Below are 17886 nucleotides of genomic sequence, written 5' to 3' on the forward strand. Positions count from 1 at the left end.
ACAATTTTATTTTACTATGTTTCTGTTCCAGATGTTCAGATCAACAGAAACAGCTGTGTTAATGAAAGATGAAGACAATCTGAGCTCAGAGCTCCACTTACTAATGACTTAATGGGCTTCAGTGTGAACTCTGGATCACATGATGACGACTGGTTAAATATGAGGAGATGATGGTAACTCCCCTCTAGACTCACATATGGACATTACTGTGTGATCAGATATTCACATCCAGGTCACATGATGACTCCAGGAGAAAATATTAAAGGGTCAATAACCGACTTTGATGTGTTCACAACAGATAAAAAAAAATATTTTCTTTTCTTCTTTGGAAATCCAGGTCTAAAGGTGCAGGTGACCCCCTCAACACTGTACTGGAACTGGGCAGAGCTGAAGTGTCTCAGCAGTTGTCGTCTACCTGATCATTCTTCCTTCACTTGGTACAAGAATGGACAGAAAACTGGGACAGAAACAGCTTCAGTTACAGACGACTTTAATCTTGTGGATAGTTATTCCTGTGCTCTGAAAGGACATGAGGACTTCCCTTCTCCTCCAGTCTGTGAGTTTACTTCAGTCTTCCACTTACATATCACCACCTGGTGGCACATTTAACCTACTGCACATGACTGCATGTATCTATAATATGGAGGACTCAGTTTTCTGTTTCTATATTAACACCATATTATTGTATTGAACTCTGCTCTAATTTAACAACACAACTGTGTCTTTAAACATGTAGGTGCTACTCTGGTTTAATAAAACATTTAATCTTTCAGGTGTCGTTGGTAAATCCTGCACCAGAGTGATTTACACTGACAGAAGAATCTGTGCCTCCAAAGGATCATCAGTGGAGATTTCTTGTACTTACAACAGTTATTATGATGTTAAATCAAAGTTCTGGTTCAGTCCTGAACGTAGTCGTCGTTGGCAGAATCCCTCAGAGCCTGAGGATCTTAGTAAAGACTCTGAATATTCAGGTCGTGTTCAGGTTGTTGAAACAGAGAGAGGACGCTCCACTCTGAGAATCACTGACCTGAGAGAGACAGATTCAGCTCAGTATCACGTCACATTCAAAGCAGGAAGCTCTGAGTGGGGAAACAGTTTACCTGGTACAACTCTGACTATCACAGGTAAGAACACAAACTGACAAACACAGAAACATCATTAAAACTTTCTTGTGTCACATTTTTAATAAAGCACCTTAAAGGGCTGTAGTTGGATGTGAGGAGCTGCTATGAACATGATGAAATAATCCTTGAACAAATCTTTGTAGATTAGTGATGAAGCTCAAATGTCTTTTGGAGTTAAAGGATTATATGTATCAAGCTCTATAGTTAAACAGGGAGATTACTGAGTATTAACAATAGAGAGAAACACTATAAGAAAGTGAATTATCAGAATAAAGAATATATATCTGATTACCACATCCACTTTTTATTAGGGCCACGGGCCATCGCACCGGGCACTGGTCCCAACAGCTATGAAATAGCTGCAGGGACCAGTGCAGGCATCGCCCGGGCACTACTGTTATTGTGTGGATTTTTTCTTGTTATTACTTCCGGCCGACTTTCGATTCGCTACTAATTATATATCAAAACGTGCGGTTCGATCAGGATCGGTGTGCTATTACTTTTCTCAACAGTTTACGAATTTTTCGCGACGTAAGTCGCAAAAAACTGCGCAAAATTTTTGCATTGAAGTCAATGGGACGGGCGAAAAAAAAAGAGCAAAAAAGACCAATCATTGGAGTTTAACAAACGTCTACTGCTCAGGCATACTTTCACCTAGAGACTTCATTTAAACTTTAAACAGTAGACACAAGTCTTGTGTATTGTCGTATTACTTCACGTTTTGATCGGTCATATAGTTTTTGATCTATCCCTGTTCAATGACCATGATCATTTTTGGAGAAATTATGAGTTTATAATGGTTGTGTATTGCACGGAATGTTCGTGTCAGAGTGCGTGACATCATCGGTTAGTAGGGGTGTCAACAATAATCGATTCGGCGATGCATTGCAATGCGGGACATGCACGATTCAGCATCGATGCGGGAACGTGCCATAATCGATTATGTTACTGTTTATTTTCTGGCCTCAAATAAAGTTGTGAAGTTTCAATTACCTCCGGGGGCATTTCCGGAGCAACGACATGCGCAGCCCGTAGCTACATGCTAAGCGGCAGCACCAGCAGTAGCAGTGTTGCCACTGGATTTCTTTTTCCTTTTTTTATTTTTCACCCGCGGTCGGGTTGAGAATTAATTAATTAACGCTCGTGAGTCCGGCCGTGTTGGGTCCGAGATTCAACAAGCCGGTCTGGTTTTACCGTTACTACAGGCAGTATGCCCGTTATCACCAATAGACACAGTAGAGGAGGGTGAGTGACTGAGCTCAGGCTGGAGGGTCTCTGATGCAGAGAGAGAGAGAGAGAGAGAGAGACCTGCCGTATGGCCGTGCCGTGTAAAAAAAACAACAACAAAAAGTGTCACGACTTCCTGTATCTGGCCCTTCAAAATAAAAGCCCCGTAGTGTTTCATATAGTTCAGTCATATTGATTTTGAGTTAATATTGACAAGACACGGCTCCAAAGGTTTGTTTGTTTTTTCCTGCGACCAATCGACCAATGAAATTTTGGTCGGCTAATTTTTGGGGGCAGCCCTAGAAGTGATTTATGTTTTCTTTTTCAGGTTTGAAAATCCCATATCCAATACCATTCAGTTTTATTTTATTTAATGACATTTATGTCAAAGATACAGGAGAGTGATAATACACACATAGCAGCCGATAAAATCTGTTGTTCAATATTTCATGACTGATGAAAAATTTGCCGTGTTGTGTGCAGTAGAATTTTGATGCATTGCAATGCATCGCAATGCATCGTAGAATCGAATCGAATCGAATCGTTACCTGCTGAATCGTAATCGAATCGAATCGTGAGGGCAGTGCCAATGCACACCCCTATCGGTTAGAGTGGGAGAGAGTGAAAAAACATTCTGGATTTTTTCTGGATAAACTGTCAGCACGGCCACAATTTACACTCTACACACATGATTTTTTCCGAATTTGTAAGACAAACTTGTTACCTCTCATATCATGTGCTCAAAATATCAGAGAGACTTACAGAATTTACAGAATAAGCCTCTGAGTGCGGCCACGTCTGTCTCTGCTCCTCATTGACTCCAATACAAATATTTTCTGAGAGAAGCAGAACGGACCAATGTTTTAAAACTGCCAGCGTCTCCAAAGGGGACAGCTCTCCATTCCGACACCCCTCCACTTCGACACCCCGCTGTTCCGAAATACCCCCACTTCGAAACACCGCTACTCCGACACCCCCTCCTCCCCCCCGCAGCTGTCCAAGGTGCTGAACCGCGTGACGTTGTTTACATTCTGCTTTGTGGCTTGTCTGTGAAACGTGCGCTGCTCAGAGACTGGGCAGATCTGTCCCACTTGCTTTCTCCCAGACTCCGTTGTTGGAGATCTCCACACAGTAATAGAAATACACTTTTTTTCTTTTTCTCCCCCCCTCCTCCGCTCGAGCGCGGCTGAAGCCGGCTTGAGCTCACACGGGCGCGAGGCTGCAGCAGCCACCGCTCGTGCTGACAGCTGACTGAGGGAGGTGCTTTGGTTGGGCTTAGGCAATGAAGAAAGGAGTTGGTTAAGTTTAGTAAAAAGACCAGGTAGAGGCTAGACAGGCTAGAAGCATAATGAACATTATAAGTCATTAATACAGTATGAAGTATTTGCTTGTTTTGCAGTTAATTATGCACATGATCCGTTTGACCCCAAAAAGGAAAAAAGGATCACTGCGCACTGCGCACTGCACAGCCTCTGGTTCCTTTCTGATTAGGTCCGTCTGTCCGTTCGGAGTGGGGGGGTTTCCCCCACTGGCCTTTTCGGAGTAGCGGGGTCTTTAGAAAAAATAGAAAACCCCGCTATTACGATGAATGGAAGTCTATTGTCGGAAAGGCGGGGCTTCGGAAAGGCGGGGTGTAACCGTCTCCAAAATATTTACTGTAGAAACACCAAATCGTACCAGATTTTTCAGGAAGTCCTTAGAGCAACGTTGATCTGTGTTTTGTTCTGATAGGAGTTACCGTTTTGTCACGCTAAGCCTTTTGCGAGACCAGTGCAGAGGCAGAAAATCGCTGTTTTTCTCCACATTTCTGTCTGCCTCAGCCTGGGGGGCCCCTATCGCCGTGGTAACCACCTCGAGTTGCCGTGGTAATGTCTGATTCTCAGGCCAGAGCTCGTTAACTTCATAAACAATCCACCTGGCGCTCGTTTAAATGTTTATAAACACAGACACAGCTAAATCAGACTGACACAGGATGCAGCTCATAACATGTGTCAAGTCAGTCACACACACACACACACAGACTCTAGAACCAGCTTCATGTGATTACAGTTACAGACACACACACACACATCAAAACACACAGGTAACATACAAATGCGCACGGAAGCGCGCACTCCTCTCCCACACTCTAACACACACAGGTAACTTCATGTGATTACACACACACACACACACACACACACACACACACACACACACACACACACACACACACACACACACACACACACACAGGTAACCTAATGTGGTTACAGCTCCTCCATATCAGTGCTTATAGAAAGTTGTATTTTATTGCCCAATTCCAATTCTGTTTTTCATCCCTACCCCTACCCCTAGTCCTAGCCCTAGCCCTTAACCCTTGCCCTTGAAACGGAGCTACAAGGAGTAGGGTTGAAAGTCAACCCCTACGAATTGGGACACCACTTCAACAATCACATACAGTACGTCATCAGTAGTCTCTGTTGGCTTTCACATAAGCAGACGTGACGAGCTTTTGCCACAAATCCTCTATTCAAAACCACGTTAACTTAACCTGTTCACGCAGGCCCCCTAGTGGTTGGGACGCCGGCGTCCCAAATTAATAACACATGAAGGGCGTCCTTAATACAACGAAAAGTAGGCATGGTGTAATGAAAACTTCAACACAAACCTTTTAAGGACACTTTCGGCAACATGTAGAAAAAAAAAGAAGTTTCTAGGTGCTACGGTTTTTTCACAGTCACTGAAAATGTCTCAAACAATATCAGACTACGGCAGCCCACAAGCGACGTCACGTCAACAACGAAGGTGAAAACATATATGTACGATCTGTACACCTCTTCTTTCACCACCAAATAATCGTATACTGTCATATAAACAAAAGCAAAGAACAAAAATGCAGTTTTTACCCCATCAAAGTTTTAAACAAGCCTGCTCACTGAACACAAACAAACCCGGAAGTCATTTTCGAGTGCCGAAAAATACGGACAATCATCAATAAAAGACCCACTAAAACACTGAACAAAATTACAAGCTTACCCTCTTGTTAAAGCTGAAGATGTGCTCGACCAAACCGTCATGTTCGATTTGATCCATCGTGACCAGATAATCCATCAGAGTGTACGTTTACCCACAGTGCTAATGCTATTGAGTCATTCGCCGTCAGACTGCGCACCCGCTTTGCGAATCTCTTGTCGCCTGTCAATCATAGTCACGGGGGTGAAAAGTCGTTCGTCCAATAGGCGAGACTGTAAGGTGTGACCTGATATATAATGATCCCTGATTGGGCAAAGCTTAAGCCTGCACCCAGCTGGTTCCTGTGGTTCCCTCTCCCCCTAGTGTCAACAAGTAAGCAATACACATAAAGTATGTTTTTACTGCCCCAGTTTTAATGTAGTAATGTTTTATTCTATTTCTATTCTATTTCAAATGTCCTTGTTAATTTAAAGGACAATTCCAGGCAAATTCAACTCAGGGGTGTATTTTCATATCATTTTAGGTCTAAAAGAATGAATCTGAAGATTTTCAGTTTAATTGCTCCTGTTTTGCGGTAGTTGCGTCTGTCCGCGCATCGCCACGGCAGCAATGAATGGGAGTGGATGTAAGTTCCGCTGTTTAGGCTGTTTCCAGCCCTCAAAGCCGCAATTTTTTTCCACAGACAGCATCAGATGGCTACTCAAACATGCACCGAGAAGTTTATTTACTTCAAGCAAGCCGACATGTTTGTAAAAGTCGATCTAATTCAAAGTCTCCCGGAGTCTCGCGCGAGACCCAGTTGCCGTGCTCGGTGTGTTCAGGTGCAGTGGGAAAAGCTACCGTTTGTGTCATAAACACAGGAATATCAACTCTTTACTTGCTTCAAGTAAAAAAAACTTCTCGGCGCATCTTTGAGTCGCCACCTGACGCTGTCTGTGGAAAAAAATGTACACTTCAAGCAAGTAAAGAGTTGATATTCCTGTGTTTATGACACAAGCGGTAGCTCCCACTGCGCCTGAATACACCAGCACTGCAACTTCGGGCTCGCGCGAGACTCTGGGAGACTTTGAATTAGATCGACTTTTACAAACATGTCGGCTTGCTTGAAGTAAATAAACTTCTCGGTGCATGTTTGAGTAGCCATCTGATGCTGTCTGTGGAAAAAAATTGCGGCTTTGAGGGCTGGAAACAGCCTAAACAGCGGAACTTACATCCACTCCCATTCATTGCTGCCGTGGTGATACGCGGACAGACGCAACTACCGCAAAACAGGAGACATTAAACTGAAAATCTTCAGATTCATTCTTTTAGACCTAAAATGATATGAAAATACACCCCTGAGTTGAATTTGCCTGGAATTGTCCTTTAAGCCATCACTGGTGGTTGTGGGATGTTTACTTCTGGAGTTATAAAGGAAAATAACAATATAATACAGGCGAAAATAGGTCAAATTCCTGTTTGGATGGGTTTTGGACACTAAATATTCATCCCCCTAAATTAAATTTTCAAATGGCATTTTACTTATGGAACTAGTGTTCCTAAAAGCCATCAAGTTTGTGATTGGCCCCAATAGGTTATCTGTTGGGGAAAAAAAAATCTCACTAAAATCTTGCAGTGTGCATTTTAGCCAGATTGGACAATTTTGGACAGGTTTTGCACACTGGACATTGCCATGGGAAAAACTCTATAGTGCCTCACTAGTTTTACAAAATTTGGTACATAGTATGTGGACAGGGAGTGTGTGAACCATATATGTAAAATTCAACCTGTTTTATAATTAGGATTTTGAAATATCACCTTTTCACCAAAAATTTCAAACTCGTTTTTTTTTTTTTCCAAAAAAAAATGTATTTTCAGAAGCTCAATTTTTTATGGAATGGCTCAATTCAATATTTTATAGATATAGCTGTAAAGGGACAAAGGTTGTCTTTCATTTAAGCCATAAACCATAGTTGTGGGATTAGTACTTCTGTAGTTATAAAGCTTTAATTGCAGTGATACAAAAACAGGCGGAAATTGCCAAAAATGGCCTCTGCATGAAGAGGTTAATAAAATAAAATAAAATTTAATGAAGACTGATCGGTTCATTGTAAAACATTTATTTATTGATGTAAATGTGGTGATTTCTGTATGTAGGCTACAGAGCCCCCAGGCAGTGCTGCTCCTGTGTCCAAAACACATGAAGCTTCACTTTTAATTTAAACAAATTAATGCGACTGCCACAATTGTTACATTTCATCAATGAGACCAGCATTTATCTCCTAAAAAGAATGTAACTATGTGGCAGTAAACCTTTAAAAACCTGCGGGTAAGTTAATTAGCGGTCGTCTTTTCTACCGGGATGAGGTCGGGAGGTTGGCCGGCTGACAAGCTCTCCGGACGGGGTAGTGTCTCCGTGACGAGCCGCTGATCTTCTCCACAGGTGGAGGCTCCAACGTGGAGCTTCACTTCTCTGAAAAACAACGGAGCAAACGTCTAAACAGCCGTCATTTGGATAAACCGACCGCACATTGGGGATCTAAACAGCTACTTTCTCGCATGAAAAAATATTAAAACTTAACAAAATGACGTAATAACAGCGCTACAGTGAAAAATAAAACAGCTGCCGGTTGCCGCAAGATGCATTCTGGGAAACTTGCCATAGCCCTCGGTTTGTAGTGTGCACCTGAAAAATCTCCGTTTCAAGGGCGAGATAGCCCTACCACTTCACCCTAACCCTCGTCTGAACTAGGGCCCGACCGATATGGATTTTTTGGGGCCGATGCCGATTACGATTATTAGGGGGAAAAAAACCCGATAACCGATTAATCGGCCGATTATTTTTATTTTTTTATTAAGTTTTAAAATTGTATTACTATAATAATATATCTATATATATTATATAACATATAAATTAGGGCTGCCTGGTCGACCAAAAAATCATTAGCCGACTAAAATTTCATTGGTCGATTGGTTGCATGAAAAAAAAAAAACATTTGAAGCCCTGTCTTGTCAAAATGAAGTCAAAATCAATATGGGCTTTTATTTTGAAGGGCCAAATACAGGAAGTCATGACACGTGAAACTTTTTTGTTGTTGTTTTTTTTACACGGCACGGCGTCTCTCTCTCTCTCTCTCTCTCTCTCTCTCTTCAATCAAAAGCGATCAGCGGTTGCTGCCGTGCCCGGCACCGTGTCAAAGCGCTCACCGGCGGTCAGTCTCACTGCAGTGTCACGGAGCCGAGACATGATAGTCCCCGCTGCAGTCAGAGTCCCGCACCGCTCCACACCGCGGACCCCCCGCCCGTCACACAGCCTCAGCTCAGTCACTCACCCTCATCTACTGTGTTTATTGCTGATAAATGAGCATACTGCCGTGCCGGTATATAACGGTAAAACCCGACCCCGACCGGCTTGTTGAATCCCGGACCCAACACGGCCGGAGACGAGCATTAATTAATTAATTCACAACCCGACCGCGGTAAAAAAAAAAAAAAAAAAAAAAGGGAAACAGAAAGCCAGTGGCAACACTGGTTTTGAGACAGATCAGTCACTCTGCTGTGTGCTGTGACTGAGGTGGTAGTGGATGGAGTTTGTCATGAGGTCGGCGCCGGTGCGGGGGAATCTTTTCAAAGTAAAACCAAGTTTTATTCCCTGCATTTTATTCCTGAAAATATCGGCGACAATCGGCGAGTTTCGGCCGATTACCGATTAGTCTCAAACGGGCTATAATCGGCCGATTTAATCGGCTCGCCGATAAATCGGTCGGGCCCTAGTCTGAACCAGAATTGGGACACCCCTACTACTTCACGTGAACGCGCAAAATGAAGGGCTAGGGGAGAATTGGAATTCACCCTATGCTTTCATGTTAACCACTAACACTGTGGGTTCTTCCTCCTGTCTCCAGCTCTGGAGATGCAGGTGACCAGAACAATAACAGTCCATCAGTTTTATACTGAGGCAGAGCTGAAGTGTCTCAGCAGCTGCAGTCCAGCTGGTCGTCTTTCCTACGTCTGGATCAGGAACGGAGAGAAAATCATGGAGGAGGGAAGTTCTTATACAGACAGGTTTTCTCCTGGAGACATGATCTCTTGTGCTTTAAAGGGACATAAGAATCATGGCTCTCCCCCATTGTGTGAGTTTTCTCTTGTATTCAAGAAACAAAACACTTTAATCCAACACAACATGGCTGCTCAAGAAACACATGTTGATGTTTTGTCCTGCAGATTTTCTGAAGGTGCCGTCAGTGTCAGTGAATCCTCCAGGTGAAATCATGGAGGGCAGCTCAGTGACTCTGACCTGTAGCAGTGACACTGACTCAGCAGCTAAATACACCTGGTACAAGAAGAACCTGACACTGTTCAACAAAGAACCACAGCTGGTCTTCAGCTCCATCCAGTCCTCTGACTCTGGAGAGTATTACTGTGTAGCTGACAATCATCTGGAGAGGAGGACGTCTGAATTCATCTCTATTGATGTGAAATGTGAGTGGGAGTGTTTTTTATAAATATTCATATGAAACTGATTAGTTACAAGAACTACGATGGAGAGCCACATTCAATCACAGACTTTGAGAATAAAGTCATAATTTAAGAGAATAAGGGTGTTACGCCCCAGAACTTCGTTGGCCCAGAGGGGCATAACAGTGGACAAAAACACTGAATTACACACACACACACAAGGCCGAACCCCTTTCGGCCGTAACACCCACCCCCCTTAAGACAATGAATAATATTTTACTAAAAATACCATACTATTTATTAAGTCAACTCCATCACACAAAGATCCACTGATCTATGGAGTGACACACACAAGGTCCAAACGAAGGCAAGCCCAGCAGTCCCCAGCACTGCCCCCGCTTTCCAGTGTCAGCTGCAGGGTTCTTAAGCTCATCAGCCCAGGTGAGCCTCATTGTCCTGATTGGGACCTGGATGGAGCTGTGAGGGAAAAGGGAGGGAGAGACACACACACACACACACACACACACACACACACACACACAAGGCCGAACCCCTTTCAGCCGTAACCCCCCCCCCCCCCCCCAGGAACGGTTCCCAGCTGCGACTCGGTTCCCATCGTTCATGTTAACGAGCCGTTCAATAGAATCGGTTCGTTCGTGAACGTCACAACACTAGTCGCACATAGTTGCCATTAACCAACAGACACTGACCTTATAATTCACTAAGTCAACTCCATCACACAAAGATCCACTGATCTATGGAGTGACACACACAAGGTCCAAACGAAGCCACAACTAAGCAACCAGTAACACACACAAGTGACCCAACCGAAAGTGGACTGCCACAGCACAACACAAAAGTAGCCACTGCTACACAAAATGTTGCCAACTTACACCTAAGCTGCAACCCAACGAACGTACTGTGCAGGCACAAAAAGTCACATACCCAAAGTTACTGTTACTATTTCACACAGAATCCAGACGAAACTAGAGGTAGAGTCAACCCACAAGAGATTGTCAACCCACAAGAGAGACCCCTTTCGGCCGTAACAAGGGCATAATAATACGAGAACAAATTCATGCATTTACGAGAAAAAAGTCATAATATTACAAGAATAAAGTTATAAATTTACAAGAATAAAGTCATACATTTACCAGAATGAAGTCATAATATTCTAACCTTGTTTTAGAGGAGGAAAGTTGTTAAAATGAGGGCCGTGGAGCATCGTGAAGTTGTACTTCAGTATAGGTTTCATAAACAAGGAGATACTTTTGACACATCAGCATCACATTGTCATAAGTATCAAACTTTACGACTTTTTTCTCGTAAAATTATGACTTCATTCTCGAAGTCTGTGAATTATTTTTTCTCTCTGGCCCTAATACTCGTAAAGAACAATGTTTAACATTTATTATGCTGCCAAACACATGCCGATTGACTATGTTGTTGGTGTTTCCTCCTCCAGATGCTCCAAAGCTTCCCTCTGTGTCAGTGAGTCCCTCTGCTGAGATAGTGGAGGGCAGTTCAGTGACTCTGACCTGTAGCAGTGATGCTAACCCAGCAGCTAATTACACCTGGTACAAGGAGGATGAAGACTCACCAAAAGCTTCAGGACAGATCTTCACCATCACTGACCTCAGACCTGAACACAGTGGGAATTATTCCTGTGAAGCCCAGAACACAATAGGACGTCAGAAGTCCACCTTAAATCTGACTGTTGTTGTGTCAGGTGAGTTACACACAGACTGTGTCAGAAATCATATCACTCTGTCAGAGCTGTAGCTGTAGACATCTTTTAATGTGGGATCTCAACTTTTCCTCTCAAGATCTCATGTCCTTGAGACTAGAGTGATGTCTGTCATGAGTGGTTGTAAGATTTTAGAGGACAATGTTTATAAAACGAAGTGATTACTATACTGGGTAACGTCCTGCTAGCTCATTTTATTTATGTGTTCTCTCTTTTCTAGGAGCGTGGAAGTTAACAGCTGTTACAACAGTCACTGTCGTGGCCCTAGTAATCCTACTCTTCTCTGTCTTCCTCTGGATCATGTGAGTAGTTCTGTTTCCCCAAATATTAGTTCACAAACTCATTTAAAATCAGTCATTCAGTGAGTTTTAACCTTTTTAAATAATAATTCTTCTGACCAGAAAAAAGAGGAGGTCTGAGCAGAGGTCAGAGGCTGGAGAGAGACCAGACGACAGGGAACAGGTGAGAAAGATGAACTGATCCACTCCAGTGCATGTTGATGTTTGAGCAGCACCGTGGTGTGGTGGTTTGCTCCCTTGACTCCTATTGCGTAAATTCTGGGTTCAAAAAGTCACAAATGTTGCAACGTGACCTGACTCTGGTCTTGTGATGCAAGTACAAAGTCTAGTTTTTCTACCACAGACACAGTGACGACACAGTCCACCACAGGTTTCAACCTAGTTCTGCAAAGTGAAGTTATAATGTCAATGTTGTTGGTGAATTTATGATACCATCACTCAACGTTTCACATTTCCACAGAGAAATTATCAAAATACATATTCTGGTTCAGAAAGTTAATGATAAATGTGTGTTAAATAAATAGCTATTTTTATTTGTCCACTATCTACAGATAGAACCATCTGAGGAGCAGGATGATCTTCATTATGCCAGTGTCCACTTTTCCAGAGATCACTCCAGTATCAGATCGGCTCAGGCCAGAAGACACAACAAGACGAAGGAGGAAGAAGACGTGGTTGTGTACGATGCTGTGGCATTTAACCAGTGTGCCAGTCCAGTCCAGAGGTGAGCAGCTCCTCATGCATGAACATCACTATCAATCATTCTGTTGAAATGTTCCCATCTCTGACAGTAAGAGCAGAATATTTTTTTCTTCATGATCTCCTGATGTAATTTACTGTATGTTCCTCTCAGAACTAGAGGTCAGGAAGCTTCAGAGGATACAGCTGCTCTGTACAGCTCAGTCAACAAACCCCTCAGAAAACACTGACTCTTTAGTCGACGTGGTAAATGGTTTTTCTATTTTTATTCCTCTGGAAGAAAATCATTGTCCCATTCAACACAAACAATGTGAATTTTGCCTTTTAATTGCTACAGAGTTGATGAATTACTGCATAAATAGTGAATGTGTCATTGTCTGACATGTTTCTGGTCAGCTGAGCTCCTCCTTCTGTCTCCATGCAGCTGCTCCAACAGACCCACAGCAGCTGTAAGAGAGAAGAGACGTAATCCCTCACCACTTCCTGTCTGTGGACTCAGATAATTATGAACTGAGCCAGAGGTACCGCTACCAGAACCTGAGACCTGTGTCTCTGTGCTGGGTCACAACTTTGTCCACCACCAACAAGTTGTTTTGTACATAGTTTTGGACACCACCTGTTCATGGTGAACAATTGGCTTCACACTGCATTTTGGATTTGAAACAATCATATTTGTGTCATTTTTGCATTTTTTTTTTCTTATCTCACCTCAGTATTTCTGTGTTTTGTGGAGGTGTGAACACTGGCCTGAGTAATGTTTCATATCAACAAGGCTGGAATAAAACCAAACCAACTAACAGGTGAACTAACAGGTAAAGTTGTTTTGTACCATGTAAGTGAAACACCAACATTAAATCACTGAGGTTCTGCAGAATGACTCTGTTAATTGGTTGTAGTTTCCTCTTTCTGCCACTAGATGGTAGTAAAGAGACAAATGACAGCAAATCATTTACAACAGCTCTGTAAAACACAGTTAGGGCTAAAGTTCAAGATCAGTGAAGTCACAAGTAATCCTTGTTCTGCATTTTCTTTTACTTACCGGTATCCCTTTTTTCACTTGTTTAGTAGAGTTGTTTTTACTCAGATTCTCCAGCTGTAAAGTCACCACTGATCAATTATATTCCTTCTTTGTTTATTCTTACAACAGATTGTTTGGCTCTGTTTCTCTGTTAGAAGAGAGGAGCCGATCAACATGTAAATACACTCACCTCAGTCTCCTTCAGTCATGACCATGTGATAAGAGCAATAAGATGAACAAGCAGCACAGTACTTTGCTATGAAGTTAGAATTAAAATGTAGTAGTTATATATTATTATAGGTTGTAGGAAATATGCATTTTCTGATAGAGTTGTAGTTTGAGCCTGCTTCCACCAGATTGTAGCAAAAAGCAGTGTTTTTCAGATTAGGTAATTTCTACCCTTTGCCTTTTTGTTTCATATCTTTCAAATTTATTGTTGACACCAGTCGTTTTTTACATTCATAACTTTTTTTTTCTTTTATTCTGTAAGTGTTTTTCAGATTACAGGTCATTTTTACCCTTTTGTTTTTTTGTTATTATAAATCTTTTGTTGACACCAGTTCTTTCTTCTTCTTTTTTTCACATTTATAACGTTTCTTTAAAAAAAAAAAAAAAAAAAAAAAAAAGCTTCATAATGTTGAATCTGCAGCCTTCATTGTGTTGTTTATAATAATTAAACAGCTGTAACATACAATCAGAATATTCCATGTCTCTCGATGATTGATGAAATATTAGTAGGTAATAATAAACTTAAATATGTATAACTGGTTAAGTATTGTTATTCATTATGCAGATGTTTCTAAATCTGGATCTGTAGGATCCTGATCTGCCACCTCAACACTGATTATCATTATTATTGATAACACCATTACCTATTGGTATTTATTAATTGTTCACTATAGCAGTATATTGATGTTTCCCTCCAACTGGTCAAGGCAGAACACACACTGGTCCATCAATGTAGGCTACTGGGTTTTAAACGAGAGTGGTTTCATCTTCATTGGTGAAACATCCCATTCTTCAGCTGGGTGTTACTGTTCCTATGACTACATTATAGTGAGGCTACACAGTCAGCACTACTTGTTGTGTAGCTCTTGGTAGTAGAGTGTTCAGTAGAGATAATTGTACTAAAACCAAATTTCAATCAACCAGAATTTATAGCATTTTTCATACAGAAAATGCAACTCTAAGTGCTTTACATAACATACACAACATATTACATAAAGATAATGTAAGATTAAATGTATTTTGTGAGGAGTTTGGTTTGGGGAATAAGTGTGTTTTTTGACTGGGAACTACTTTTTGTTGTGTGTTTTCTGTACGTTTGAATGGGGGCGGAGTGATACGTCGGTTGGCTGGCAGAGAGGCGGTGCCACCACGGTGCTCTCTGACCCAAAGAGGATTCAGTTCAGGTGAGGATAACAAATACCCAGCGGTACACAGCTGGCAGCAGGTTTGTAGACTGTTAACTTCAACTGTTTTTAAGTTTTTACCGCGGATCAACGAAGCACCACCAACTTTATTCCTTCTCTCTGTGTCTGACTCCTGCTACTAGCTAACGCTTAGCTAGTGACTCGGTCAGTGTGCTGTGGATTTAAAAAGACACTAACGGACTTACTCGGATGTTCAACCGCCAAGACAGCGACGAAAGACAACGTAGACATCAATAACACAGACTGGTTAGTTTTGCTCATGAAAAGTAGATATTAATTTCTCTGCTTTCTGTGGATTACTTCGTGATTTCGTTTTGCCGCCTGTGAACTGGTCAACGAGGGGCGGTAGGCTACGGTGAGAGTGGACTATTTATCCATGAATCTGCCAGAAAAATGAACTATACAGTTTGCGTAAATTATCATTTCATCATTCTAATGACAACGGTAAGTCTATAACGGTAAGTTTCTGAATAAACTACCTTTTCACTGTTACTCCACCTCATAGGCGGCAGGTGATCCTGACGTTTGATTTTTAGCTGGCTTCATTGTAAACAAATGCACATGGCCAGGCGGAGGGAAATAGTTTACTTTCACATTAATGATTAAACATGGTCTTACCTGCATTCCCTCCTCGTCAACATAGTGACGAACGGGCAGCAGCTGCATGGACAACCTCATTATTATAGCCTATATGATTGCCATAATTTTCCAGGGAGAGGTGATTTCACAATTTTCAAGAATAACATTTTTCAAGAATAACCTCATGCTATGTGGCTATTGCAAGGAACATTTTGGAGATGGAAAAGAGACTTTCCTAAATGGTGCAGAGATTTTGAAGTGGATGTAGAAGCTACTCAAACAAATTACAATGAAGACAGTTAAGCTGAACTGCTGCCCATGCGCCTGGGTGATGTTGCTTATTCTCACCGGGATAGTCGTTACCTGACAACAAAATATGACTACACTAGAAAAAAAGACAAATTGGACGTTGTTTTTGGACAAACGGCTTATCTGTCCATATTTCAAAGTTACATTAAAGCACAAACACCCCTGTCTGGTGATGTGCCTCCAGTGTTGGATGCTGAAATTTCCCGACTGGTGGAGGAAGATTTTCATGATGTGGTTTCTCAGCTGACCGCTGAGAGGACAGACAACAGACTTAATGCTCTCCAAGTCCTGACGTGTACGATTCCACAACTACATGGTTTGTTATCCAGAGTTTTGGTTTCTCTGGATCATTTTCTTTGTTTTGTCTTTTCTCTTTGTTGCTCCACTGCTTAAATACACTATATTGAATAATATACTGTATACAAGTGGGTGAGAGTTTGGATGGTCACTGGAGGTCAAGATCAGTAAATATTAAGAATGATTTATATAAAAAAAGCATTATTTCTACTGAAAGGACAAATATTGCCTGGGGAAATATTATTATGTAAAGTCTGGAGTTTTGGAAGCAATGTGTAAATCCTGTAAATGTATAAAACTTCCCTTGTTTGCTGCGGGTTAGTTATTTTCCCTATATCTCTAAATAAGGTAGATAAAGTGTGTGTTATCAAGTTATTAGACTATCCTGGGTTAAAAAATGTTTTACTGAATAGCGTCAGTGTGTGTTATACTCACAGCTTGGCAAACAGCTTATTAGCTAGGAGCAGCTAGTCAGTGAAAGATAGATTTGTTCAATTTGTTGAACATTGACATGTGAATATTAGTATCTTTGAGGTGAAAATGACCATGACATTAGTAAATTGTCCGCCAATGAGGCAAATAGTACCATTATAGACCAATGTTTGTTCTTGATTAGTTATTCTTTAATCTGTTAACAGTTGAATCATTTGCTAGAAATGTATTAGTCCATGTTTAAGCACCAGTAGCTTTGGCTATAAAGCTGTTAGCTGTAGAGTTGCACGATACCCACGGTAGCCACGGTACCCCGCGGTGCCAAAACGTAACGGTTCCTACTATACTACAAATTCTACACGACGGTACTACCGTGGATTACTACTACCGGTGCCAGTTTCCGCTATAGCGGCCGCCTCTCCTCTCCTCTCCTCTCGGCTTCTCACTGCACGCACTCCCTTGTAAACAAAACCCACATGCACCCACTGCAACCCAACTACACAGCTGCTGAATGATTGGCTGTTTGCCTGTTACTGGTGATGTCCGGGGATATGATAGGCTGTTTCCGCACGCTGGGTCCGCCCATCTGTTATCTGATTGGCTGTTCGTGTGTTCATGCCGGCAAGAACGGACTCCATGAAGACAGCTGAGAAAGCGCTTCGATAGAAACTCGCTTCAAAACAAACAACGGGCTAAAGTTCTGTCTCGTCCGACGCGCACACGGCTTCACAAACACGAGACAACACACTGACCACGGCTGAAGCACCGGGCGCGAGCAGCGAGTCTGCCGCGTTGTCGTCGTCAGTGGCACTTAATTCATTTAGCTCTGTTTATTTTCTCATTGGCTAATATCAGGCTATATACTCCGTGTACAGGCTGAGGAATAAAGAGTTAAAGGATGTCCAAGTATAAAGCACCTAGAAAATGCATAAAAATATAGTTTTCACAGGGAATCAGTTCCTGTTTGTTGTATTTTGTCCTGTCCTCTATGGTTTATTATGAAGAAGCATTATTGTCAAATAGATTTTTTTTTAAAAGACAGTGGATTTGTTTTTATCCTAAGTTGATTATTTATATTTGTTAAACATAAATTAATGTGCAAGAGACTGAATGGTTATTTATTTTCCACCATATAAATTCTAACTTCATTTATTTGTTTTTTATTGCTTATTTAAAAATATTTGTTTCAGTCTAATTCCTACTTCACTAGTATTATGTTTATCATGCACCAAACAACATTATAAGTAATTAATAAGTATTTATAACTTGTACAAATACATTGCAGTTCATAAAAATAATAATAATAAAAAAAGGTTGCAGTATCGTG

The 17886-nt window shown here is 41.6% G+C and overlaps 3 protein-coding genes across 3 annotated transcripts in view; all 3 read left to right on the top strand.

Annotated features, from left to right (window-relative positions):
• LOC146992588 (B-cell receptor CD22-like) overlaps positions 1-17886 on the top strand; it is a 199764-nt gene that overhangs the window by 74910 nt on the left and 106968 nt on the right. The window lies entirely within an intron of this gene.
• On the top strand, positions 143-1144 carry LOC146992592 (uncharacterized). Its single transcript, XM_085788671.1, has 3 exons — positions 143-152; positions 338-556; positions 774-1144. Exons 1-3 carry the CDS (start codon positions 143-145, stop codon positions 1142-1144), a joined length of 600 nt encoding a protein of 199 aa, XP_085644797.1.
• On the top strand, positions 9519-12721 carry LOC146992593 (B-cell receptor CD22-like). The gene is made up of 6 exons (XM_085788679.1): positions 9519-9770; positions 11212-11475; positions 11714-11795; positions 11895-11955; positions 12344-12516; positions 12646-12721. The coding sequence occupies exons 1-6, from the start codon at positions 9560-9562 to the stop codon at positions 12719-12721; spliced, it is 867 nt and encodes a 288-aa protein (XP_085644805.1). The 5' UTR covers positions 9519-9559.

The sequence above is a fragment of the Trachurus japonicus genome, chromosome 1, assembly GCF_045865225.1.
Source record: "Trachurus japonicus isolate A0001 chromosome 1, Traja_1.0".
Taxonomy (NCBI): domain Eukaryota; kingdom Metazoa; phylum Chordata; class Actinopteri; order Carangiformes; family Carangidae; genus Trachurus; species Trachurus japonicus.